This window comes from Poeciliopsis prolifica, unplaced genomic scaffold, assembly GCF_027474105.1.
Source record: "Poeciliopsis prolifica strain line A6 unplaced genomic scaffold, Auburn_PproV2 SCAFFOLD032, whole genome shotgun sequence".
In the NCBI taxonomy this organism is placed as follows: Eukaryota; Metazoa; Chordata; class Actinopteri; order Cyprinodontiformes; family Poeciliidae; genus Poeciliopsis; species Poeciliopsis prolifica.
In genome coordinates this window covers 4,832,404-4,859,250 of record NW_026562407.1, presented here as the reverse complement: position 1 = coordinate 4,859,250, position 26,847 = coordinate 4,832,404, and the positions used below count along the sequence as shown (strand labels likewise).

Below are 26,847 nucleotides of genomic sequence, written 5' to 3'. Positions count from 1 at the left end.
TCCCTTCACCAGCTTGCCACATAATGCTGACCTTGGGATCTCTTTCTCAGCTGCACTGCTGCCCCAGACCTCCCGCCTGCCCTCGTCAGTCTCCGAATTTGGCACTGGTTTTATGTGCAACGGTTTGAGGCTAGCGTTTACCCTTTTAGACCTTGCCCACTGATATTGCAACACTGCTGCATCTAGATGCTTGCTCTTATCCATTTTTAGTTTGTAGCTGACAGTGTTTTTACTGTTACCCGACTTGTATTCATACCCTGTCAAAATATGAGGTTGCTCATATTTTGTCATCTAATATTTTGTCATCTAAATTGTGAGGAAGAAAATGACAGATGGTTTTCAATATATTGCGCAACAAAGTTTTTTGTATTCGCCCCCTTTGGCAGCAAAATGGCTCTAGTTCAGTCAGATTCGAAGAAAATTACCTGTTAACAAAAATGTCCTATCTTGGCTCATTTTTGTCAAACATAAGCTCTGACTGTGTGCTTAAGCTTCCCACCAACTCCGACCTGCTTGAGTGTCCTGTCTGAAAAAAGAAAAAAAACCCAGCATGATACTGCCACCACCCTGTTTCACTAAGGGAATGTGATACAATTTAGTATTTTTAATTGAAGTCTAAATTGAAGAATACTATATTTATCCTAGAGGGAAATTAAATGTTGTAACTCATTGTCTTCCAAGTCAGAGTTGTTGTCGAAGGTAATGCTGTGGGCAGGAAGAATCTCTGGTAGCAGTCAGTCTTGCAGCAAATCTGTAGATGCTTCTGACTGAATACTTGCTGCAGGAGAGAACCTATTACACAGTAATTTTGAATGACACCATCAGTTGCTGCTATCCACCTCATTTGCTTTTGCTTCTCTTCTTCAAATGTCACCAAACCTCCATTTTCAACCTGTCTTCTAGTTGTCTTTAAAGTATGATATTCTGGTATCAAAGTGTGAAGTAGCCCTCATTTATATTAAATTACAAATAGGACAAATTCCTTTACTTACTGAGTTCTAAGAAGATTTACTTGCCTGGGTTTTTATTTAGTAACTCTAAATAATAGGGGTACATCCAAATGCATGCTACACTTTTCAGATTGTTTGGACCATATTTTAACATAAAGAAGTCCTTTTTGATCCCAGCGTTGTCAACCTGCAATGACTGGTTTCAGCAGACTGATCAATATTTCATGTGTAAATATATCCCGATAAACTGTCCTGCTACTTTTTTTGATAATTTGTTGAAAACAATAAATAAATATCTGAAAGCCCCAAAAAAATTTCTGTTTCTTTTTACATTTATACAGGACTTTGTGTTGGTCTGTCAGATAAAAATAAATACACTTTGTGTGACAAAATCTATAGTTCAGATTAAAGGTCATGAATATTTTTGTGAATATGACTTTCTTTCACATTTTGAAATGTTTTTTTTTTTCTTCTATTTTTGTTTTATTTTTTACATGTGTATTTCTACGAAACAAAAATAACCCAGGCTTGAACAAGTTAAGTTACCACACACAGCTTGAGCGTTGACAGGCTGCCAAGAGATGTCAGACACGCTGCGCTGTGAGGAAGTGTCACCGTAAGCGACGTACATCGTCGTTCTTTAGGCGCCTAAAGAAAAGGTCACTATGGCAAGCACAGGCGGACGCACGCATGTCCATATGGCATCTCAGATCAGCTTCTGTTGCATTTCCCTCACCCCCCTCTCTGTTTCTCTCTCTCTCTCTCTCTTTAAGCTAAGCAGTCCAGAATCCCCAGCCTTGTGTTTGCACAAAGCAGCTGAAGTTGAAAGCGGGCTTGTTGGGCCCTGACACTTTTCAAAGTCGCAGAGCAGTTTAGCTGAATAATTCCTGTGACTGAGTCACAGCTTTTATCAAAATCCACAAAAACACAGCGGAGCATCTCTTTCTCCTGTTGCCTCCCATCCTACATTATTCCGCTCTGACTCATCGGCAGCCCTCACCCCCTGGCCTCCATTACGAGGTAATTAAGCCCCTGGTAGTTTGTTTAGCTGTCTGCATGTGTGTCCTGTATAAAACACATGAGAAAGAGGGGGGGGTATGTCCTGCCTACCATAAACTCACTGAAACAGCAGGACACGAAGTGGTGAGGAGGGGTCGGCTGTGCGTGCATGTGTGAGTGTGTGTGCACTAATTAGGCAGGCAGACGTGTCTGTGCTTCACTGGGCAGCAGCCAGCTGGGAGCATCTGGAACCGTCTTTCATACTCACTACACACAGTCTCTCACACACATGAAATTAGAAAAGATGTCTACTGAGCTTCAACAGGATAAAAGAGAGTGGAGGTCAGGCGTGACCGCTTGTATTTAGGTCTACATACATTTGAAGTACCCGTACAGAAACTATCCCATTCCAACACTCCAACTCCCAGAAGGCTAAAATACCACCAGCCAACAGGAGAGGATCTCCCTTCCCAAGAAGAGCGAGAATTTACTTTGAAAGTGAGGTCAGCATCTCATATGACCTCATAGATTTGGAGTTGAAGGCTTTAAAAAAAAAATCCATATCACCCTACGTCTAAGTCTGTAGAAGTATGTATCTCTCCAGTGCAGTTGCTGTTCCTTCGTCGGTGAGGGGCTGAGATGCACCGTTTCCATCTGCATTGTCGTCAAAAGCTGCAGGGAGAGGCTGAGTAAGATAAAACTCAGACCGAGTTGGCACGCTCACTATTTCTTCTGTACGGAGAGCTCAATGAACCAGTTGCAATAGTGTTTCTCTGGGCTATTGATTAGCTGGTTAGGCCATGAAAAGCCAGGGACAACAGAGGCACTCGGCTCCCTTCCCCCTTCTTACCAAAGGATGCCTTTGTTTTGTTGCTTACTCCATTTTTATTCTCGTTTTTTTTTTTTTTTTTTTTACGAAAGTATTTATTCCCCTATCCCCTATTAGAAGTGGGTGACACAGACTACGTTTTATTGTGACATTTTGTTTTACCATTGTGGTTACAATGCATTATCCCATCAACTCTGACCAGCCTCTTTCATGAAAATCTTCCCAACAACTTACTGCTGCCACCTCCTTTTTTCACAATTCAAATTGTGTGCAGGGTGACTAAATTATTCACAAGTTGATTCTGTTTTAATTGGGTGACATCTGAAAGCAGTTGGTTTCGTGTGAAATTCCTTGACTAAATAGCATGCACGCCACGAGATCGGATTTTTATCACAAAATATTTTTTAAAAATGATAAAAGCCACTTATAATTTACCTGTGCAATACTTTATGTCGGTCTGTCTCCCCAAATCCCCCAAAAAGTTGCGTAGATGTGATGTATGTTATAGCAAATTGACTTTTCACTTGGTGTGCTTCTCAGTGATTTAGATCACAGAGAACCCAGCTGTTCTGTCAAGGGCCGCTTCTTTTATTAGCCTGGAGTAGCTGACCCGGCAGGGCATGTGAGAGAAGGAGGAGAGGTTGGTAGGGAGTACAAGGGCAGCGGGGGGCACAGATTTCCCAGCTGTTAGTCCACAAACGTTGCCTCCCTGTCAAGAGATTAAGGACGTCAGCAGCAATGGAAGCAGCCACACAGAGGTGAGACAGGACAGCTGAATGGATTGATATGGTTCTCTTCAAGGGGAGGGTGGTAGTTTACAGGACGCCCCGACTCAAATTCCTGCTGTTTTAGGCTTTAGATCAGACAGACGAAGCCGAATCCCCTTACCTAGCGTTGATCCTAACTCTGCTTGAGGGTCGCCTTTGACTTTACAAAATCAGACACCTCTTCAGGAAACTGAGAGGCAGCAGCTGTTGACGATTCCTTTTAGGGAAACAAAATGATATGCATCTAGTCTGCTATGCAAATGATATTACAAGTTATGTTCCAGCATGATGGACCACACAAAACGCTTTTATATTCTAAACTTCTCTCAACCATGCATGCCTGTCTTTGCCCACACTTTGCTAAACATCCATACAATGCTTTGTAGATCTGTAGACATCTGCCCAAGGGCACTCTGACACATTACACAGGACAACCTGGAGTCAAACTGACAACCTCCTAACAGGCAAACTGTACACAACAGATTTTTTTGTTGTTGTTTGCAGGGAGACCATCCAAGACACCAAACGTAACACATCTAGTGCAAGTTTCTCTGGGTGCTCATGAAAAGAATTACACTAGCGGTATAGTGGAAAATTCTATCTGTTTTAGACACAATCCAGCAAACTTGCATTGTCTGAAACACTGAAAATCAGCCTCTCTTTGTATTAATTGCTGCTTTTTGCTTTCTTTTAAGCCAGGGCAAAGTATAGTCATGTTTATTCGACAGTACACAGCAGTATGTGGAGTACAGCTAATCAGTGCTTCTTTAAGCAGCCACATTTGTCCTTTTTTGCAAGCAAGAGAAATGACAAAAATAGTCGTTTTCTGCCAACTGACCAGCAGTAAACAGGTGGGGGAGGGGCAGCACAGCATTACTGTATGCTTCCACCGGCAGAGAAAACTGTGATTAAATAATCCTGATGCTTTTTCTGGCATGTCATCAACTGGACCTTAAGCTCCAGTGCTACAGGAATACATTTCTGTATTCCTGTAACACTATTTGAATTTTTTCAGTTCTTGAAATATCTTGATTTCAGGCCATCTCTGATAGAGACTTGACCACTTCATATGGAGAATGGTAAAACAGGAGCCTTTCAAAGTCACAATCCAGCAGGCATTCAATGTTTTAAACCCCTGAAAATTGTCCTTTTTTTTATCCTGAGTAATATATATATGTATATATATTTTTTTCTCCAACCAGCCCACAAACCCTCGCCGCCTTTCAGTCTGTTGAGGGCTGTTTTACTAGTGGGCCAGTGGTGCAAATGGACGCTGGGGGACCTGAGTGTAAAATTATATTTCAAGCCGTATAACCAGACCTCCGCTGTGCCATTTTAATGACATTATTTCATTAAGTTTGCATGGATAGTTTTCCATCCTTTACAGCTACTCCTCTACCCCCACCCTTTTCTGCTTCATAGCTAACCACACTGGAAACTGAAAAGACATCCGCATGGATGAGAAAGGGACAGAGTGCTGCCATTTTGTGTGGTTAAATTTATGGTGACAAGCAAATATGTTCTTTTAGTAAAATGTTTTGCTGAAGGAATAAAAAAAAAATAAAAAAAAAAACCCATCACACTCTTGGAGTGTTTTTAAAAGGTTTTACTTGAGGTTTCTGACATATCTTTGCTCTAAGACAGAATTTCCGTAAACATGCTCATAATGTTGGTAACGTATTTGCATATTTGTGAGAAATAAGTGTCACAGTGATTAAGTTTACTTGGACCCTGCTCTGCAGACTGCAAAGGAAATTATATAAATCATAAAACATCCTTAAAAACCTGCCTTTAATTTTCCTGCCAGCCTTCTACAATTTTCTTCTGGATTATTTTAATTACAGTTTTAAAATCTAAAATTTGTTCCCAAGTCAGCAGTCACAGGTAGATATTTCCAGCAACATTCATGCTCAGAGCTAATATGGACTTCATTACTAGAAGTTGGAGACCAATGTAGCTCAGCGGCCCGAGACAAGTAATTAGAGTTCACACTGAGGCCTGTCTCTAAAATACAGTCATTATCCCAGCAAACATACAACCTTTCCAGGTCACATCACTTTGTCTGCCACTGTAAAAATAGTTTATTTCTGCATCGTGCCACCATTATGGCAGCCCCAATCGACTCGCCAGCATTTTATGGGGCACAGAGCGACCAGGGGGGTGGGGGGGCCGGGCAACTGAGAGATTCAATAAAAGTGTGGTAAAACAATCGGCTCGGCTCGAGTGGGATCATTTCTGTCTGTGTTTTGTGCCTGAATATGGCAGCGTTCTCTTCACTGGCGTCCAGGTTGCAGGCATCGAGTTGTTTTTCATCCCAGTTAAACAAAGGGCTCATGAGTGGAAACCCCAGAAGAAGGCATGAATTTCTTTACAGCCCTCTTCAGGGCTAATCAGCCACCTCACAATGAAACTCTAGTGTTTATGTTGTCCCTTTTCACACAGTGGTGTCAGTGGAAGGCTGTTTACAAGCTCGGGAGGTCTTGGTGGGAATGAAACTTGTCTCGTCTCGATGATTACTGGAAGAAAACAAGGCCTTAATCTAAGAGGACAAACATCAGCTTCACAATATTTTCCGATAACTTCAGCCCGAACTTAAGGAAAAAAAGAGAGAAGTAGTTGGGGAAAAAAATCTCAAAGTAGGGGAAAAAATTTGGAAAAATTACATTTTTCTTTTATTATTTGCCTAATAGTGCCACACAACTCTCCATCCATTCAACATCCATCTGCCTGTCATTCATATTTTGATGTGCTATTTATTTATTGGTCCAGGCGACCCTCTGATCTAAATATTGACCCATCTTCAGTCCTTCCACCTTTTGCTTTAAGAATTGGGTAAAGTTACCAGAGCAAGAAACTCTCAAAGAAAAAAAAAAAATATCTCTTTACCGTTGTTCAGATTTTTCTGAAAAGAAAAATCTGATCATTTTTTATTTAATTTTGCTTTTTTTCCCCCCTGCAGAACTCCAAACTGCAATATTTTTGCACTATTTTTCTGTAAGCAGCACAGTATAACTTTCAGTTTGAAATACTATCTGCTTTATTTTTTAAGTGCTGCAGTTTATAATAACAGTAGCCATTAAATAAGATGTGATGACACTTCAAAGTTAAATCGATATGTTCCTATGGGTCATAAAAATGCATAATCTTTGAACGTTTTGGCGACTTGGTTCAGCTTTACCATTTCCTTTAGCCCGTTTGACTTGCATGTGTCGATATATAGGAGGAACCTCCTTAGACATTCACACATGCATCCAAAAGAAGATGTATTCTCAATGTTCATATTCAAACAAACCACCAGGGTTAATATGAAGAAAATGACAATTGCATTTACACAAGTGGCACTGGTGCCGATTCAACATTTAATTTAGTCAGCTCTTGACGTTTGACCCCTTCTTAGGGCAATGTTTGCTGTGAGGGCAGCATATCACTGTCTGGACTGTCTGTCTGAAGTCGTCCCAAAGACACAAGTCAGCTTTTGATGGAAGGAATATGCTGCATAAGTTCCTGGTGGTAAATCTGCTCTTGTTCCCATTGTGTGTTTCCCTTTTTTTCCCTCTCTTCTACAAGTCTGCCATTGTCTTCTCAGCCCACTAGTGTTTAATGCATGCTGCTCATTAGGCTAGACAATGGCTACTTATGATGAAATGCCATTCGGGGCAATATGTCAGCAAACCCCTGGGATGAAAGATGGGAGAGTGGCAGCAAGAAGCCGTGTGCTTAGAAATTAATATATGGCCAGAGGGCGGCAGCCAAAAGGAAAGCCAACTGAATGTGAAAGACGCAATGGACAGAGTCCAAGGAAAATTTTACAACTAAAGAGGAAGATTTAAAGCTACTGTGATTTGCAGAAATAGTCACATCCTCTGTGCTGTACTTTATCAAATGTTGCCATGTTTTGTCAGGATAACTACTAAATTTTCACTTCACAACTGTGGCATTTCAGAAATAATGGCTAGAATAAATCAATTTATGAAATAAATCCATAGAAATTACCCTTTAAAAACCCTGTAGAAAATACAGTAAACTACAACTCATTATTACACAATACCCTAATCTGTCTTGACAGCGAAGCATGGGAGGGAAATCCTGGAAGAAATCTGGTTAGAGGCATCAAAAGACTTGACACTGGTCTAGCAGAACAACGACCCTAAACACACCACAAAGGACACAGTGGAGTGGTTTTGACTGGTTTAGATACTCATGTGTTTGAATACTCCACCAACATCACTGAACAAAGTCCAACTGAAAAATCTGTGGAAAATATGCTGTGCATCTCGTCACTCAAAAAAAAAAACTAACAAAAACAAACAAAACAGGCCTTTTACATGGATGACATGATTCCAGTGGGTCGTAGTGTCCTTTCCCTTCTTGCTGTTCAAAACTAGCTAAACAAGCAGTGCCCCTCTTCCATTAAAAGCCTCAGCCACACTGGTGCAGCCCCGTCCAACGTCCCTTCGCTCCCCCTTCCTCTTACATCACCGTGTCTGGAGGCAGGAGGTGGGGAGGGCCGCAAGATTAATGACGGTGCTAACCACGTATTTATCATCCGACTGGAGAGTAATGCGACACCTTTCTAATCTGAATATATTTCATTGGGCTGTTATGGCACCCAGCCCTGGGCCGCGTGTGTGTGTGTTTCTGTGTGACTGGACGTGAATTTGAATGTTAATCGTATCTTCATGGACTCGTGCATATAAAAAAGTGCGCTCTTGTAAATAGGCACGAGATACCCAGCCATCCGCCATAAACGCTGTCTGTTGTGGTCAAAACAGGCCTGTGGTAATTAGATAAAGATGAAGCTCCTTCTTAAGCACTTTGGGGCCGCGCTCCAGCTTCAGATGCTCTCCTCTGATTCTAAGCTGCCTTATCAGGGAATCGCATCCTTCTCCATCCCCCTCTCCTTCCGATTCTGTTGCTGCTTATTTTTTGGCACTCAGCAGAAATCAAGATGGATGTGTACCAACAGAGATGAGGAGATAGGGACTGCACAAGGCACAGATTGGACCTGATATGGCTCACATTGGGAACCTCCGTAAGATTCAACACTCTGCTACCAGGACCAGAGAGTTGCAGGTTGGACAATAATCTGCACTGGGAGTTGTCACATTGCGAACACACACTCTTAAGTGGGAAATTTGTTCACAGTTTGGCAAAGGGACAAAACCTAAGGCTCAAAATGATGTCATACCCTCCCTTTTTAAAAAGATTTTCCATGTTTATTGTTCTAAACCTGTTAAGTTAGGCTCCAGACGATTATTTATACAAGTCAGGCTGTGAAAAGAGGTCACAATTAACTGGTACATTGGGGAAAAGAATTCAGACATGTCTGCTCGTCTTCCCCTTCTCTCTTCTACAAGTTTCTTGGCCATTTACTGTAAAAAAAAAAAAAAAGGATTAAAGAGTCAAGAAATCTAAAAGAAAAAGTAATATTACCTTAACTTAGTGTAGCCACTAAGTTAAGGTAGCACTTGGATCTTCATCAGCACAGATGTAAATGTTGCACAGGGTAGCATGAGATCAAGTCATGTTATAAATCATGTTATTAGCATTGGACTTTCTTAAATTTTGTAGCAGTGACACATGCACATTGGTCAAACTATCATTATTTAGTTATAAAATTTAAGCCAAGGCTATTGTTGACACATTAAAAATATTTAAGCATCCGGGTCTAGTTGATGGTCCAATTGTTTAATCTGCAAGGTCGGATTTAGAGAAAGGCAATGGAGTGTCTTAGTTATTTATTGTAGTGATTTGAGTAACAATGTCAAAAAAGGAAAAATATTATAGCTAAAACCAGTCAAAACATTAACTTTTAACTCTATCTTATTAAGATTACCTGTATGTGTACAAACATTTTACTCTGCATTCACCTCAAGTGCAAAGCCATGAAAAGTGTTGCTGCTCAAAGAGAGCCTACATGTTTGCACCTGTTGGATTCTGTACTTGAAATTAAATGTCTTGCTTTTTGTCGTGCTTTTTGTTAATCAGCCTTTTGTGTAAATATTTGCAGAGTTCGTTGTAAGGCAGCAAAGCCAGGCAGGAAAATCACTCAAGGATCTTTCTTTCAACAGATGGATTTAAATGAGTCTTTCCACAAATTAACCTTCCACCGACACGAGTTTACATTAAAGCAATCACGACAGGTCAAAGCAGCGCTTCATACCGATGTAAATGAAAGATTTTTCAAAGCCAAATTTAAAATTTAACATGCTGACAGCAGCTGGAGAACTCCTCCACTATTTGCTCGCATGTATTAGTTTCTAAGAAACACATGTCAAATAAAACATTGCATTTATAGTTTCCTTGACGGTGTACAAGCACATTGTGTTCAACTCATCAGCAGACAGTTTTGATGCTGCAGAAGCACAAGCAGTGTAATGTCATTACAGCCCTGAGCATCTTTGGCCAGACTTCAACACATGCGAATCCCATAGGTGGTGGGGAGGGGGGCGTGGTTTATCTGTTGCAGTCGAGCAGCTGGTGTCTGCCCCCCAAGGCTCCAACAGCCCCGAGCTTTCATTGCCACTTCAGATGCGGGTCGTTTAGTGAACAAGTCAATCATGCGAGAGGCAACTGTTCGCAACTAGCCAGCGTCCCCGCTGACCCCCTGATATAGCAACTGTGTGTGTTGAGGGGGGGCAAGCAGGAATCGTGGCATGAGAGGTCATGGAAGAGTCGGGTCAAACTTGTCATCAGCAAAATATTTGGGTCGAGAACTTTCCTCGGTTGGTTGCGTTAGCTGAAACTGTTTCTGACAACACAGGATCAGGGGAACCGACTCAGCAGCCCAGTTCTGCCTGGGACCAGTGCAGCGTTTTGGACTCCAGCAATTGGCTATATATTTATAGTTATAGATTTACTGGGTCCAACCAAATAAGGACCCAGTTATGTTGAGGGACTGCAAAAGAATGTGTTGCAACCAATAAAAAATGCACTAGTGTTGATCTCTGCCAGGTTGTTTTTATGGTCTTAAAGGGGGGTATTATGTATTTTCCAGGCACTTGGTGCCCTTTTATAGCACAATCAAGAAACTATGCTACCTTAATTTGTTGTAAAATGCTATACATATAAACAACTTAGAAGAATTATAAAAATATTATTCTTGGTCTCTTTAAGACACTCTACCTTCAGCATGTCATCCCACCAGTGTTCCTCCATGACGCCGTTTACAACAACAGGGTCAGAAGTGTTGGACTGAGAAGTAGTTTGTACGATAAGTTCAGTATGTTAACTAATGAAGATCAACACATGTCAGTCTTAACTGAATGGCATGTCCTCCAGTTTTATGGTTTTGAACAGGAGTTTAGAGAAATGGGCCTGAATATTTTTCAGTGGAAAATTATGCTATGTAAAGGATTTTGAAACTTTTTACCATAAGGTTGCTTTGCATTCTGGGGAAAAAAAAAAATTAAAACTTCAGTTACTATGTACTTGATTTGCTTTGGCCTTCATTTTGTATGTTGCTCAATTAAATAAACTTTCAAGCCAAACAAAAATCCTCTCAAATCCCCACAATGCATTTTGAACTCCTCTCTTAAACCTGCTTTTAATTGAAACTACTGAAGGTTGAACACCTCATCTCTCATAGTCATGAGTAAACATGAAACAGTTCCCCTTGTTTACTCATGACTATCAGTTTCGAAATGTCTGCTGGATTTACTTGCACAAACACGTGCCGGGGCTAAATGCAATGTAAACAGAAAACAAGCGAAGGATCTTGCTGCTAACAAGGTAACCCTTGAATTCAAGGTGACAGTCCGTTGTGGATCCAAAACGCAGGCACAAGCACATAGGTCCCAGCATCCGACCCGCAAGCATGCACTGACAAGTACGTCTCTTTCCCCTTTTCCTGGCAAAAGAAAAAAAAAAATCTCTGCGCCAGTCTCTTAATGAAATGCTCAATTAGGGTCTTTAAATAGGTAATTATTCAGTACCTAATCCCTCAGCTCCTGGGCCCCTATCTCATTTAGATGACACTAACGTGGGAGGGGCAGGCGCTTGGGCCGTAGCTTCTGTCATCAAAGCCCCTTGTGGTGGCACAGGCAGCCCTGTTAATGATAAGGCACATCCAGGCAGTCAGTCAGCGGCTCCCGGTGAGGCCCGCTGACAGCATGGGAGATGGCAATGTCAGGCTTGACAGTGTCTTAATCATGTTTGTGAGTGTTCGGGGGCGGATTGCGCGAGGTGGGGCGAGATTATACGGAGGCTTCTGAGAGGGAGTCAGACGAAGGGTGGGGAAAGCTCTATTTATGACGTGTGCGAGTTCATGTACGTCTTTTTTTCCCGCAATTACCACGCTCGTTTTACATAGAAAACCGACACAGAGACAGAAAAATCACTCCTAAATGTCAAACCAAGCATGCTGCTTGATGCCGGGCGTGGACACACCAGTCCTGATTTCTGTATTCTGACATTTGTCTGAAGGTGGCATTTGATTTGAATTTTAATCTTCAAGCTGTGGCTCCAGAGATGGATTATTTATTCATTTTTTTCCCCAGCATAATAAAACGTCTTGTTCATGGAGTTACAATATACCATTCACTGTCAGAGGACCATGCTTGTTTGGTTGCTAATGTTGCGGCGGCAAGCATTAGTCTTGGTGGAACGACAAAGGGGAGAATTGTTGTGTTTGCCTTGCGGGTGAACCATTGCTTTACCCTCCACAGAGTTGCGCAAACAATCTCCCTCCCCCCACCGCCTATTTTTCTGAGAACAATAGGTTTTTTGAGCTGCAACACCTTTCAAGGACGTCCAAGGCCTAATGGAAGTTTAGCTTTTCAAATCTAATAATCCAAGCACCAACATCAAAGTATTCTGCAAACTTCTGTAAGGATCCTTTGAATATTAAAACATCTCTCAGTCCGGGTCCTCTGATAGCCTTATCGGGAAATAGATGGAGGGGCAGAAACAACACAATTTCATCTCTGTGGATTCAGCAAAAACATATCTGTGATCATATTATTTTCTCGCATTGTCCTCAGCCGGTGACACTGATAAATTTTCATGCAAAAAGCTTTGGCAAGCTGTTGGTTTGTTTTAGTTTGTTGACTCAGCGTCTTTAAAATACAGAATCAATACAGGTGACTGAGTAAATAAGAATATTATTAAAAAGTTTATTTATTTTAGTAATTCATTTCATAAAGTAAACCTCATCTCATATGGTCATTGTTGTATTCAATGCATTTATTTTTGTTAACTTATTTAAATTATTATGGCTTAAACATTATGAATTTAGAGGGAAAACAACCTTTAGAAAATTTGACCAGTTCAATAAAGTATTTTTAAGACAAATGTTCTGCTGTGGACAACACAAACATGAGGACTGCTAATTTGCCCGTTAGACACCCTCCATGAGGAGGAGTGCTGTATCCAAATGTGTTGAAAGTAAGTTGAGTGAAGAATAAAGCTATTAAAACCCAATAATCCAAATGGACTGAATGGCCTGTACTGCAGAAGCACCACAGGCTGATGGCATTCATTGCATGTCACATTTATGCAGTAATTCGTGCATACCTAACAATTGTGCCACACAGTACACCGACATGCTGTTCAGGAGCCAGGCATGTATGAGTAATAATACTCCTGCTGGAGTCTTTGCTTTATTTGTCTCAAATAATTTCTCTAAACATTGTTCTTTTATGCCACATTTAAGCTTTCCTCTGAATACTTTTGTATAAAATATGCCGCTTCATAACAAGAATCGCTTTTAAATGGTTTTGTGTGTCGAAATGTCTAGGAAAGTTGATTTTTATGGACTTTCTTAGACATATTAAACCCATATTATCAGCACAAATAAAAACTTGACACATATCACTTTAAAGGAAATTAACTTGCATACCAGTAGTTTCACGTTTTAAATTGAATTACTGTAACAAATTAACTACTCAACATTACATTTCATTTTCATTCTACATATAGGAAGGAACTTGATCTTGTATACTCACCAAGTCATATGGATGGTCACAGGGGAAGCTGGAGTCCGTCCCAACAGTGAACAGGGGGCAGAGCCAAAGTACACGACACAAATGAAGCACATAACTCTCTATGCCTGCCCAAGGCCAATTCAGAATCACAATCTAACCTAACATTTGCGTTAACAGCTCGAGAAGCTTCATGAAAACACAGGGAAAAATGGGACATCTGCACAAAGGAAAGGCCACAGTCAAGATTCAGCCAGCAACCTTCCTTCTTTCTCATCGCTACTAACCACGGTGGGGCTTTCAAAGAAAAAGACAAGGCGCGTAACATTTAGGTCTGGGAAAATTGAGTCAAATTTGCATTCAGATAATTGAAGATAAGCAGCATTTTAATTAATATAATGCCCTATGAGTGTTGCATGTAAGCCCCGGGCGCCCGTTTACATCCTTCATGTAAGCCTAAGTAGACGATTTCCATACCAAATGCTTTGGCGTGTGTACAAAAGGCTCTAAATGTCAGTAACAAACAATGCACCTCAGTGTCCAATTGTTTCAGCAGAGATAAGGAGGCATATTCTTGCTGACTTGTGTCATGTTTTGGGGCTGGGAGGTGCAAATCCCTGTGCTGCATTTTTTCAGTTATTCTCAGCAGAGCTCTGTTGCCATGTGCTGTGCCATGTCGGCAAGTGGCAGAGAGGAATGTTGTTTTGTCTGTTCGGGGGCTCCGGCTAGGAACAACCTCCCTCTCGCTGTCCTTCCTCTCGCTAATGCTCCTCTGCCTCTCGGAAGTGAGATTATTCATCCTCCCACAGACCGTTGGTGTGCTGGGGGTACATATCAAAGTGCCAGCAGCATGTGGCGTAAAAGGCTATGCGTGCTTGTGCTCTATCCATGCAAATGAATGCCCGAGTCCATGTTTCTTAGCGCGTCTGTGTAGGAGTTGTGCATTTTTTATTTTAAAGAGGCATGTACTTCTTCGTATGTGACCCTGATCCTCAGCGTGAGATTTTAAAGATGGAAGGAATTTGGTTTAATGTTAAAGTTTTACTCATTCGTTGTCATTATTCCTCGCTAAGTTATTCACAACCCTTGAAAGCTTTCAGATTTTGCCACAATGACAAGTTTAATTGGATTTAATTGGAGTTTTATCTGCTAGACAAACACAAAGCTGTGCATACTTGGAAGATTAAGGAAATTCCTCTTGAGTCTCAGACTTGGATTAAATGTGATGGAACAAAACGTCACAAGATCTGGACTTTGACTAGGCCTTTGAGTTAAACCATCCAATTTATTCACAAGGTATTTTTAGTACCACTGTTGCTGTCGATGGCCGAACCTCTAGCTTCTCAGTCACCACTATGTTTTATCATTGGGATGCTGGGTTCACAATATTAGACTTTCTATTTCACGCAGTGTCGCGTGACAAAATATGAACAAAAATTCAATACGTGCACAAGGAGCAGCAGCTTTTCCTCGTCTTTTCCCGTTTTATTCCTCTTGCATTCCCCTCCCTTGGAGGTTGCAGGTATCAGCGAAGTGTGAAAATGCTGGCAGTGGCTGCCACACAACAATGCATCCTCCTCCCCTCATCTGTCCACAGCTCCTCCTCCTCCCTCTTTGCTCGCCACCTCTGGCTCGTTGCACTTCTTATCCATTTTATTTCCAGCCCTCATCTCCACCCTTTTTCCCCTTCCCTCTCGCGCCCTACCCCTCTCAGCTTCATAATATGTAACATGATTTAGCCCTTCCCTGTTCATGCGGCGTAAATTTAATCCCAGCCATTCTAGGTTGGCTGCGGCTGCTGGTTTCCCCCCTTTTTTTCTCATTTCTTCCCTCCTATCCCGACACACTCCCTGCTCCCCGACACAATAGACTCCTCGAGATTCAGCCTGTTTGCATGATAACACGTTCGTTCCTCACACCAATCGCTGATTCACAAGGTCAAGCACAACCCAAGTGGCACACGCTCGTCCTATAGAAGCCTCCCACGCCGTGACAAAACAAACGAAGCAGAAGAGAAAGGCATCCCAAAAATATAAATGAATAGTTTTCAACGTCTGAGTGAGCTCTGTGGCAGTTTTTATCTGCTGCCCATTGGAAAGGCATTAGAGGCATCCATTAGCAGCCGACGGGAAGCGTGTTTACCAGTGTCAACAAGGTCAGAGGAGGTGATCCAAACATGAAGACAGAGATAAAATAGGGCTGCTCTAAGTTTCCTCGTGTCCCCACAGATTGCCCAGTTAGCTCCATTCACCTTGCGTTGTGCTTTTGATATTGTTGGGATGCGTTTAAAGGGAGTGGCACAGGGGGGATTATCAGTCACCTTATCACACGGTCAGGGTCTTGCACCGTGGGCACGATCCATCTGAATCTAGCAGCTGGCTGGTGGAGTAAGCAGCTGAGGTAGAAAGATGAGGGAAAAGAAGAAAAGAGATGGCAAGATGGATCAGTCAGAGAGGAAATCCAAGGAGAGGATGTTGGAGACAAAGATTTTGTCGCCAGACTAAAGTCAAGGTCTGCGTAGGTGGTCTGAACATACCACTCCAACAGGGCAGCAGTTTTCAAATCATGAACACACCGTCCTTGACTTGAGCTTTTCATCTAAAATATTAACTCTGCTGAGATTTTGTCTTGATATGCGTAGACGGCGGTCTTTAGTCAGAGTCTTCAGAAGCTGACATCAGGATGATGTTCATGTTCTCTTTGGGACGGCTGATGATTTACCTCCTGCTGCACAGAATTTAAATTGTGAATTTTCTTTAAACCCTATAGGGTCAAAATTATACAAATGTATACATACAGCTCTGCTCAAAGCAAATTCTTCTTCCTCTTTTCCTTTATTTGCTTTCTTTTTTCTCTTTTTCCTTTGTGTTTACATCTTTCCTTGTCCTTTTCTTTCTTGTATATTGTATACACTAAAAGAAAAACCTACATTTTTAAATTGCATTTGTTTTCTTTTAACATTTTAGAGTTTGCACCCATTTATGCTACAACATGATGTACTGACACCACAGCCAGCTGAAGGAGTTGGGCACCTCTGGGTGACAGAAATGTCACGCAAGCGGTCAAGCTTGGTAGTGGCACTACCAAGATGGAAAGAGTAACTTTTTAACTTCATTTTCGTGACAGAGCTCGATGCTTGAAAGTTTAACTTTGTGTTCCACCTGGACAATGATTCTGAACACAACATAAAGCTTCAGGTCTTCTGAAACCTGCAACTTTATTCCTGTTGGAAATGTGTGGAATAATCTGAATGATCGTCCAAGCACATTTATTAGAACCTTACAGATTCTACTAAAAGCATGTTATTTCTCTCCAGCTTGCTCAGCGACATTTACCATAATGTTAGTGAAGTTATATGTACATATTTAAGGCTCTGTATGGTTTTGATCTTGTTTGGATTTTAGGTTGAGATTTCAGGTGAAATGCTATTGAAGCAGTGTTACGTTTTCACCCTAAAACAGACGAGTTTAACTGTTTGTGGAAGAAAAATGGGCTCAACATTATCATTGGATCAATTACAGCTTTCACACACTGTAACAACAGAACTTAATTGTATTTCTGCCACAACATTACACATTTCAACGGATTTCCTGATAGAAAAATGGAAGCCATTTGGAAATCTGATAGTAATTTACCACATGACACATGAGCGAGATGGGACCGTGATAGCTCCCATCCTATCGTCGCAGCAGGTGCTTTTAAAGCAATTATTAGGCAGACAAATGCCACCAGACCCAATTAGCTTCCTGCTGCGTGCTTCACGTCGATGGATCCGTTCACAGCAAAGCAACATATAACCACACTAGGAAAACAGGAGCAGCATCGGGAGCACTTTTTCCGCCTGAGGCTTAAATTTATTTTCTTTCTCAAACAGAAAGTATTGCAGCGACGCCCCCGAAAGACCCTGAGAGGCCTGCTTCAGGAAGGTCAAGGGAGGCAATGGGGGGGCAAGAGGTTGGTGAGGGAGTTGAGTAAATAAGTCAACACAGCAAATAAACTACTCTGATGTGCGGTTGTCAGGGTCTTTCATGTGGAGGATACACTGGAGGGCATTGCTTAGCCTAGCTTTAGGGATGTTATTACACATGCCGGCTGATCAAGAGCGATGTGTGAGAAACGGCCTTGTCACTCCGTCTTAAATCACATCAACGCGGGCGGAGGAAGAAATGAAAATACAGGAAAAATCTACAACGAAACAGCAGGGAGCAAAGGAATGAAGCTCATAAAGGAAAGAAAATAAAAGTTGACACAGTGCTTAGGGAAAAAAGGACCAGATACAGTTTTAAAATAGCTCTGTCATCAGAAAACGACACTAATGTAACAAAAATGAATATAAAAGGTATTAAAAGGTTGTAAGTGAACATAGATCTCTGAAGGCTTGCTCTGCTTTCAGTTTTTTGAAATGGGGTTCGGTGAAACTATTAGATTTCAGTATCTTATTTGTAGTAAGAGAGCAGTTTAAGCAAAGCCAGTTTGCAGAAATGTGTGTGATACAGACAGTTTGTAACAACTCTCTGTGTGCAGCAATAAGAAAGGGAGGGGCGGTAAAGCTTTTACTCTGTGATCTATACAGTCACTCCGGAATTTTCTCTGGCTTCTCTTCAGGAAGGATGTGAAACCGTGAAAACAACATGATGGAAAATGTTTGGCACAAATCTCTTATTTGGAAAATAGTCATTTATTTATCTAATTTGAGGTTGAGCTGAGGATATCTTAAGAGTCCATATAAGGTACCAAGTTTGATAACCAAAATCCATCCATCATACCAGAAATCCAGGCATGTAGATGTATCTCTACATATCTAATACTGAAATCTACATCTCACCCAGATTCTCTTTAGGATTCAGTTTAGATGAGTTGGTCATAGTACTTAGTATATTAATATGTCTCCATCAGTAAGCCAACTTAAAAAGACCCTTTGCAGCTTTGCTCCCTCAATCCTGCATATGACCTTATAAGAAAAAAGGGAAATCAGAGTGTGGAATGTAATTATTGCATTCTTTAACTTCTGAAGTCTTTAGGAAATGAAAAAACGTCCAGCCTCACAAAAGTGATTTTGCTGTGCCTGGCTGGGCGTGATACTGATTATAACGCACTGCAGTGCCGCTCGCTTTCTGTTTCCTTTTATTTGTGCCTTTTCTCTCTTTGCTTCTGTTTGGGCTAATTACAGAGGATTTGGCCTTAATAGATTTGGTGGTATTTTTGCTGCTGTTTAGGTTGTGCGTTAGGACAACATGCTCAACTGCGTTTCCTTTAAGATCGATTTGGTTTGTGCATAAGAGTCTAAAACAAAAAAAGCCCTGCCCCATTTATGAATCACCTTTAGCTCCACTGCATAGAGTTTCTCAGCTCGGACAAAGGAGCAGTATAAAGTTGTACTGCTGAAAATGTAACACATGACATCACTACTGGAGTGTTTCAATTGCTTGGCTTTATATCAGGTCCTCTCTACTACTATCGCATGTGAGCAAACAGACAAACATATTAGCTTCGAAGCTGACGTTATGAACTCACTGCTTCGGGACCCTCATAACTATTCACCCTGCGTTTATCCCTACAATAAGTTTATTGCTGTATGGCTGCAATATGAGATAAATATAACTGATTCTTTTGTTCTTTTTCTTACTTTCTCTGTAATATTGCTCGTCTAAAAAAAAAGCAGAATACCAAACCAGCAGACTGAAATTAGAACGCCGGCCAGCCTTTATGTGGAGTATAAACACGCCACCCCCATTCTTTTTCACATTTATGATAAGAATCACTGGGAAGGAGAGAGTCGACAGTTCAACATCTTCTTTCTTTTTCTCCCCCCACCTCCTCTTTTTCTAATTAACATGGTGCATGTTGTCAGGCTTTGTTTAATAATGCATGATTGCTATCAGCACCGAAATCCTTTGACTGTGGCACCAGTGAATGGGAACACAACAATACCACCAGGGGCTCAGGAAGAAGGACGAGATTGTTTATTTTTTTTCTTCTTTTTTTCTAATGTAATAAATCTTCAATGGAAAGCATCAGAGTCACCGAGTATATGAACGTGAACGTGTTGCATCCAATGTTCAGCGGTGAAAAACTGAAGGCACCTCAGTAGGACTTGTACCCTGAAAAAAAGTTTCTAATTCTGAACCAGAGCCAGTTCTTTCTGCTTCCAGAGTCAAAGCACCGACTCTGACAATGAAACCAGGATGCCGTCATACGCTGATGGAAACACACTACAAATTAAACTCCTACTATTGCCACTCCCTATCCTTATCTTTAAAGTTACTTATTTCACAAACAAAATCTTCAGAATATCTTATTCGGATTGTATATGAGCAATGAACTGGAAGGAACTAGAGAGACTGTGTATCAGAAAACTAATGTCGTGATTGCATCATCAATTACCAATGTCCATTGTCAATAAAGTTGGGTCTATTACTTCAGTTAATGTACAAATGAATGAATAAATAAATCATGACTTTTAACATATAACTCTTAGGTTTAACCCTGGGCCAATGTGTATTTGGTTGTCAAATCACTTGTAATGTGAGAAATGGAGTTCCAGAGGCTGTCTGATGGATTCATAAAGCAGGCAAACTTGAACACAAATATGCTGAAGTTTGAAAAAAAGGAACATATTGCTCCGCTTGAGCTGTGGATAATTTCATTGGTAGTGTTGACGTTCACTAGATGCAACATGCACTTGGAGGTGTGTGTTGACCTTCATCGTTCTTTGCTTCAAAAATCATCCAGGTAGATCAGTATTCTCCTCCTGGACTCCTTCTTCTGTTTGGAGGTTTCTGAGGCACATGCCACAGGCCTTCCTGAAGGCTCGATACATCTCTTAGTCGAAGAAGATCTTCATACCTTCTGGAAAGGGCTGAAAAGTGCCACTGGGTTGAAGGATGTCTGTATTTCCCTCTAGCCTGGTGTGGCCACTAAGGACCACATCAGGCTGAATTGCTTACTGCAGTTTTAAAGGCAGCGTTGGGTATTTTACAACCCGCATCTGTTGTTTCTTTTTTTAAAATCCCGATTGACATGGTGTGAGTAATTCAGAATCACCTGTTCATAGTTGTTATTGAACTAGTTAGCATCAGTCCCGGTTCTTGATTGAAGATACTTTTGGTGGAGGAATGTTTCACTTGGAATAACTGAAGGAAAAAGTCTCACTTGGACCTGCTCACCCATGTATCTTTATTTAAAAAGGTGCAAATTATTCCACAAGCATGATTCCATATTTAGGCTACATTCATTTGACAAGCTGCTAGCTTTCTGGCTGGTGTCTTATCACACCTTAGCACATTATGAAGGAAAGTGCCCGAAAGCATTAACAGCAAACCAGCACCAGTCCTCGCAGCTATGATTTTTGTGTGATAGTGTCTGTGGGTAGAGATTCTCCTCATATTTTCTCACATGGCACAGCCTTTTAGCTGTCTCCCTGCTTGTTACACAACACGCAGATGGTTGAGTTAGCCTCCATCAGCGAGTTTGCGTGTGTGCGTGTGGTATTGGGAGTGTGTGCCGAGTGCTGCGAATTCTAACCTAATGTCATGTTGTTCTGTAGATTCACACTTCATCAATTAAATCAAAGGCAATCACTTAGCTTTGGAGGAGCAGAGCAGTGAAACAATAACCCAAGGACAGGGACAGCTGCAGTGTAGATGGATCGGACTGCAACTTTGTCCGCTCTGACTGTTCAGGAGGGGGTTTATTACTGTTGATTTAAATCCAGTTCACACAGCTGTGAAAAGTCATCCCAGTGTTTCTCAGAAGTGTTTACATAAAATGCTTTGTGTATTCACAGCTCTTTTTTTTCACATTGTAACAAAGTTTTATTGTTTTATAGATTTTACTTGGGAAAAAAAGAAAAGCACACATAGTTTGACAATTTGTTAGGGCCCTGAACTCATTGAACACTCCATCCAAACTGCTGTAGGGTTGCAACATTAATCAGACAGATAAGGACCACAAAGGAGGAGGGAAGACCTGAAGTAAAAAAGGTCAAAAGGTCAAAATTCCTTCCTGCTGTACACAGACCGCTCGCTCTGTTTCAATACCAGGAGTATCAAGGTCCAGTCCTTCAGTGCCAGTGTGCTGTAACTTTTGGATGTGATCCAAGTCCAACACATCTGAATCAAGTGACTGAACTACCTCCTCATGCAGCCAAGTTCTACAGCATCTTGTTGTTGGCCTAACAGTTGCAGGACATTGGAGAGAACTTGAGGACTGGAGTTTGACACCTGTGCCACACGCCGCTGCAGTACAAGACACTCCTGGAAGAAGGCATGCTAAGAAACTGTGGTGAAGTTAAATGTTCAAGAAGGGTATTGACCTGAAATATCATAGCTGCAACAGAATGACTTAGATCCAACTCAATGTGTGCAACATTTAGATGCGTTTTTGGTCCAACACCTGAATCAAATGGTTAAACCGCCTCCTCAGCAGCCAGTTAAGTTCTACAGGGTCCTAATTATTTGATACAAGTGTGTTTCAACTCATCTAAAAGTTGCAAAACAGCTCGTAGAAGGGCCAAATCCAATCAAAATAAGATAAATGGCCGCACAATGATACGATATTTATCTTATGTAAAATTTGCAAAGTTTGTGTTTTTAATGTGCGAAACCTTGAAAACCCTCAAGGGGTGTGAAAACTTTTGGAAGACGCGATAGGTACACAGAGATATTAGCGATTGTGTGCTGTTTACAGCATGAGTGAAAGCAGAGATTGCATTTTATAGATTCCCTTCGTTGTTGGCCCCTCACCACACACACATACAGATTCTCACTGCTCAGCTTCCAAATCTCACGCAAGTAGCCGAATCTGTCCTCCGCCCAGCCCCTCTCCTCCAAACACAAACACAAATCGACTGTGACAGGTGCACTATCTCCCAGTCATTCCGCCATTTACAGCCCACAGGAGTGAAGGAGGGAAAACCTGAAGTGGGAGAGAGAATGATTGGAAACCGGGAAATTAGGCACTTTGTCATCATGGTGCGTGGGGATTTGGCTTCAGCCTGTTTATGTCTCCCTCTCTTACGGTGGTCAGATCTGCCGATATGCAGCCAGCCATCTCAATACCATCGCAAAACTTTTTTGAAGATGTGATGCAGGCTCCCTGGCAGCAACAGCTGAAACAACACCTTCTTATAAGAACAACAACGCAGGCGGGCTCCGCAGTTACTAACCCCCTCTCAGCCACCCCCGCGACTACAGTGTGACGCTCAGATTAGCCGGGAGCCGTGTTATGAGCTGAAGCCTACCACAAAGCATCCATCACTGAGGATCAAGTTCAGGCTTAAGCAAATGGATGACAAGGGATAGGAGGCAGGCGGCAGCTAATACCAGTTCACTGTATCGCATTGATTTTCCCTGCCGCACAGCGCCCCGTCGATAACAGGCTGCAACATGAAAGGAAAACGGCCCGGCCACTCTGTCTTAAAGATTTTATTTGGTGTTTGTGTTGCTGCGGATGAAAGGGAAAATCTCTGAGTTTGTGTGTGTGTGTGGGAATTAGAGCTAATAAAGCGTGTTATTTAAGGGGAAATATGATGTGAAAGAAGCTACGATTTGCTGCAGAGTAACTTAATATAATTAAAAAAGCATTAATGTCTCGTTTCTGTAATTTCTGGTAAATATTTAGATTGGAGATGATTTTTCAGGCTATTATTTATTAGCAGCCGAGTTCCCTCTGTGATCTAAATGCTCTTTAATTATGCAGCTTGTTTGATTGGCGCTCGTGACCTAAGCTGTGAAGACAAAAATCAAGTCGACTCGCCCTTTTATCTGTGGGATTTTTCCCTTCGCTTGCTCTCGCTATCTCGGTCTCTCATGCACATATGCATCCGTGTGAAGTGACTATTCCATTTAGAGAACTGTCAGAATATACCCTGTGAGCACATCAGGCTGTTCCTATCCTCTGTCAGCTCCAGCCGAGGCTGTGTGGGGGTATGTCAGAAATGTGCAGGGATAGATAAAACCCGTGGAGCCAAACAGCTTTGTTTCATTCATTCTCTCTCTCTCCCTCTTCTCTTCCCTCCCTTCTCCATCTTCGTCCTCCGTCCTCCCCTTCCCTCGCCTTGTGCAGGCTGTGAATACCCTGCATCTGAGAAATCAGACCAGACTGACTCACAGGGCTCTGTGAGCCAGTGCCACTGAGGCTGCCAAAGCATGCTGGTGCCAAGCTGTCCCACCATGCACAGAGCCAGACCCACGCTGCTGCTGCTGCCGCTGCTGCTGCTGATCCAGGGTCTGCTCCTCCACCTCGCCGACGCTCAAAGTAAGTGGACCGTACGTTTTGACTCGTGGGATTGGGGGGGGGCAAAGGAGTCATCCTGCTGAGTCGAAGACAGGTTTGGATGTTGTTTTCAAATGTCCTCAAACACAAAAAAATGATTGAAGCACAATGTGAACACCAAACATGTACAACTTTTTTCTTAAAACTTAAAACAGACACTGAAACAGTATTACAGGGAAGAAACTTTGAGATCTTACGACTTCCAAAGAAACATTAAATTCATTTAAGGTTTGGTTATTTCCATTGAAAGCACTCACGCCCCTTCAAACCATGGTCATGTGTCCCATGATGTTAAAAATAAAACAGGTTTCAAGACTTCTTTTTCAGCTCAGGTTCATTTGAGTTCACTGATCCTCACTGAGTTGCTCCTACACCTTGACTGGACTCTGCAATCTGTAAATATGGCTAATTGATCATGATTTGTACTGGAACAGGCCGGTCTACATGGTTTGCCAGTGAGCAACAGAGCAGAACCAAAGCAATGAAGCCAGATCAGTTATCTCTGGAACTCATAGTCCACACTGTCAAAGCACAAGGGATAGAAAGAAAACCTCCAGCAGCACGGGACATCCCAAAATGTGCTGCAGGGCCCATTATTCTGAAATGCTGCAGGGACTGGGTGACGAGTCTGTGACTAGATGGTGAGATGGCAACCATCAGATATAGGAAAATCACAAATGAGTCACTTTGTTTAAGTCTTCAAGCATCCTTGAATTTGCCAAAAAGAAAAAAAAAACTGCACCAAGGAAACAAACAAGGACACATACACCTTCATTTGTTGTTGCTTTTAAACATTGAAAACATTTCTACTACTTCTCCATGAACAAACATTGACAGAACGATTATAAATGTTATAAAACAGCACTTAAACGTCTTTAGGTATGGCAGATTAATTGTTTTTATAAGTTTAAAATGGTTTTTAATGCTGACGATGCTGTACATTTCACTAAGCAGATTTAACAATTCCTCAGCCAGGATCAGGTTGATTCTTATTGGCAGAACCGGGCGTAAGAGTCAGAAAATGACTTATGTATTTATGAAGAAATTCATGGTTTTTCACAGAAAATGTAATTGATAAGGAAGTGAAATGGAAAATACAGATACAAAATTTTTAAAAAGACAAGTACATTAAAATTCAGAGTCATTACATAGAAGAGTATGCAACCTATTTCTTTCATCTTTTGGACTCAAAGGTGTTTTAAACAAGCAATACCTTTCAGAGACAGAGTTACACTCCAAGATAAAAAGAAATCTGACAGGGAAGTTAGTTAAATAATTGACCAAAAAACTGGTGTCATAAAAGACATAGGAGGAAAAACTACCACAGTTCCTTAAAATTTAGACAAAAAAAGCAAAATATGCTTAAACACATGACTTGTGGCAGTTTTCAAGTTAAAGGTATTTATTGTGCAGAATATTACACCTTTTTGTTTTTTAACTTCATAGAGAGCAACATTGCAAACAGTGAAATTGTTACTTGAATGACTCGATTTGAAAAAAATCCCTGAGGCAAAATCTCCCCAATGCTTCATTTATGTCCTCTAGAGTTACTGCATCTGTTTTACACACTCGTGATTTATAGCAACAGTAATTGCCGTTGTGCAACGTCCTTCTGTTTACATTACATGTGAAGGAGAGAGACCAGGGTGGTGATGAGCAGCACATTTTAGAAAAAGATCACAAATGTCAAAGGTCTGGGATCACAACAAATAAAACAGAAGCAAATGTACCCTGTACTGAATTAGCATCATATCTGTGGAGCAGGAGGTTGGAGCATTGTCCTGGCTAATCAAGGACAAACTGGATTATTCATAGAAACTCACAAACATCAAGTGATGAAATGAAATATTCTGTAACACAAACAGGGATCTTTCAACCATCTTAACTTAGCTCTTTCTCATATTCGAGAAAGCTAAGTTCTGCTGATAAGTTCTTTTAAAGAATTTCCAACTGGGCAGACTTTCATATCTCAAGCTGTGAATACCTGACGTTAAAGGAGAAACAAAGAGGGTGATTGTCCATGTTTTCTAATACAAGTAGACAGACATTATTACTCTGTGCAAATAAAACTCTGGTCTGAGGAAGACTTTCTTTCAGTGGCAATGCGTTGAAAGGACTTTAAACTATGAGGGTAAGAAAACACAGTTGAAATGGTTTACAACCAAGTTCTTTCACACCAAATGTATTTTCAACCATTTCAACAGCTGAAATGATTTGCAACCCATTTATATAATTAGCAATCCCTATTACAAAATTAATGTTCAAAATTAAGTTCAGACATTAAAAAAAAGTTTCATTTACAGGATGGTAATAGGTATTATTGGAAAGTTGTAAAAATGAAATTTTTAAATATAAATTTTATATCATCCTTGGTCTAGCTTACACTGTATGCCTAGTAGTTCTCATTAAATGTGCTTTAAACAACAACAATAACAAAAAAAAAAAAAACATTAGTATTTTCCACTGACCAAACTGCTCTTCTCACTGGAGCTCAAAATATGTTTCTGTCCTTATTTTCTAATACCCCCATTTATTTTTTCTGCGTCTTTTTTGTTCAGCCTGTGCCAAGAATATCACAATGAGAAATCTTCTGAATTGAGTTACTCGACATCAGACATCTGCTCAGTGATGTGTGACAACAGTTTTCAAACCTCATTGAGCTTTGGTCCTACACCAAAGATTCCTCCCCCTCCACCACCATCACCTCCTCATCCTCCTTCTCTTTCTTTTAACAGGAAGATCCATGAATCATTAGCTCCACAGTGAGATGAATAAAAATTGTATTGCTCCCTTTTGGACTGACTGAAATCCCCCCTCGGTTCAGCCGAATGTCTCTGACTGACTGAAGGGATCATTCACCCAAGGTCATATACAACGGAGCCACGCAAAGTGAAATTGATGGGCGAAATTTTAAACTTTGTGCTTGAGAAATGTTCCCTGCAATCTCTTCAAATGGCCTTTATTTTTCTTCTTCCCTTTCCAACCGCTACATATGTCTCTCAGCAGGAGAGGAAAAGCAGTGTTACAGCGTATTCCTCTTTTTATGTACTGCTTTCTGGATTTATAGGCATGGTTTCATTTATGGGAACTTTTCAAACAGGGCATTA

At 41.2% G+C, this 26,847-nt stretch overlaps 1 protein-coding gene across 24 annotated transcripts in view; it reads left to right on the top strand.

Annotated features, from left to right (window-relative positions):
* Positions 1 to 26,847, top strand: part of LOC129373213 (receptor-type tyrosine-protein phosphatase delta) — a 414,675-nt gene that overhangs the window by 274,745 nt on the left and 113,083 nt on the right. For all 24 annotated transcript variants that reach the window (XM_055051024.1, XM_055051021.1, XM_055051022.1 and 21 more), the window contains one exon: positions 23,531 to 23,722. In XM_055051024.1, the coding sequence (XP_054906999.1) occupies positions 23,614 to 23,722 (109 nt within the window). In that variant the 5' untranslated portion in view covers positions 23,531 to 23,613. The remainder of the gene's footprint in view (positions 1 to 23,530; positions 23,723 to 26,847) is intronic.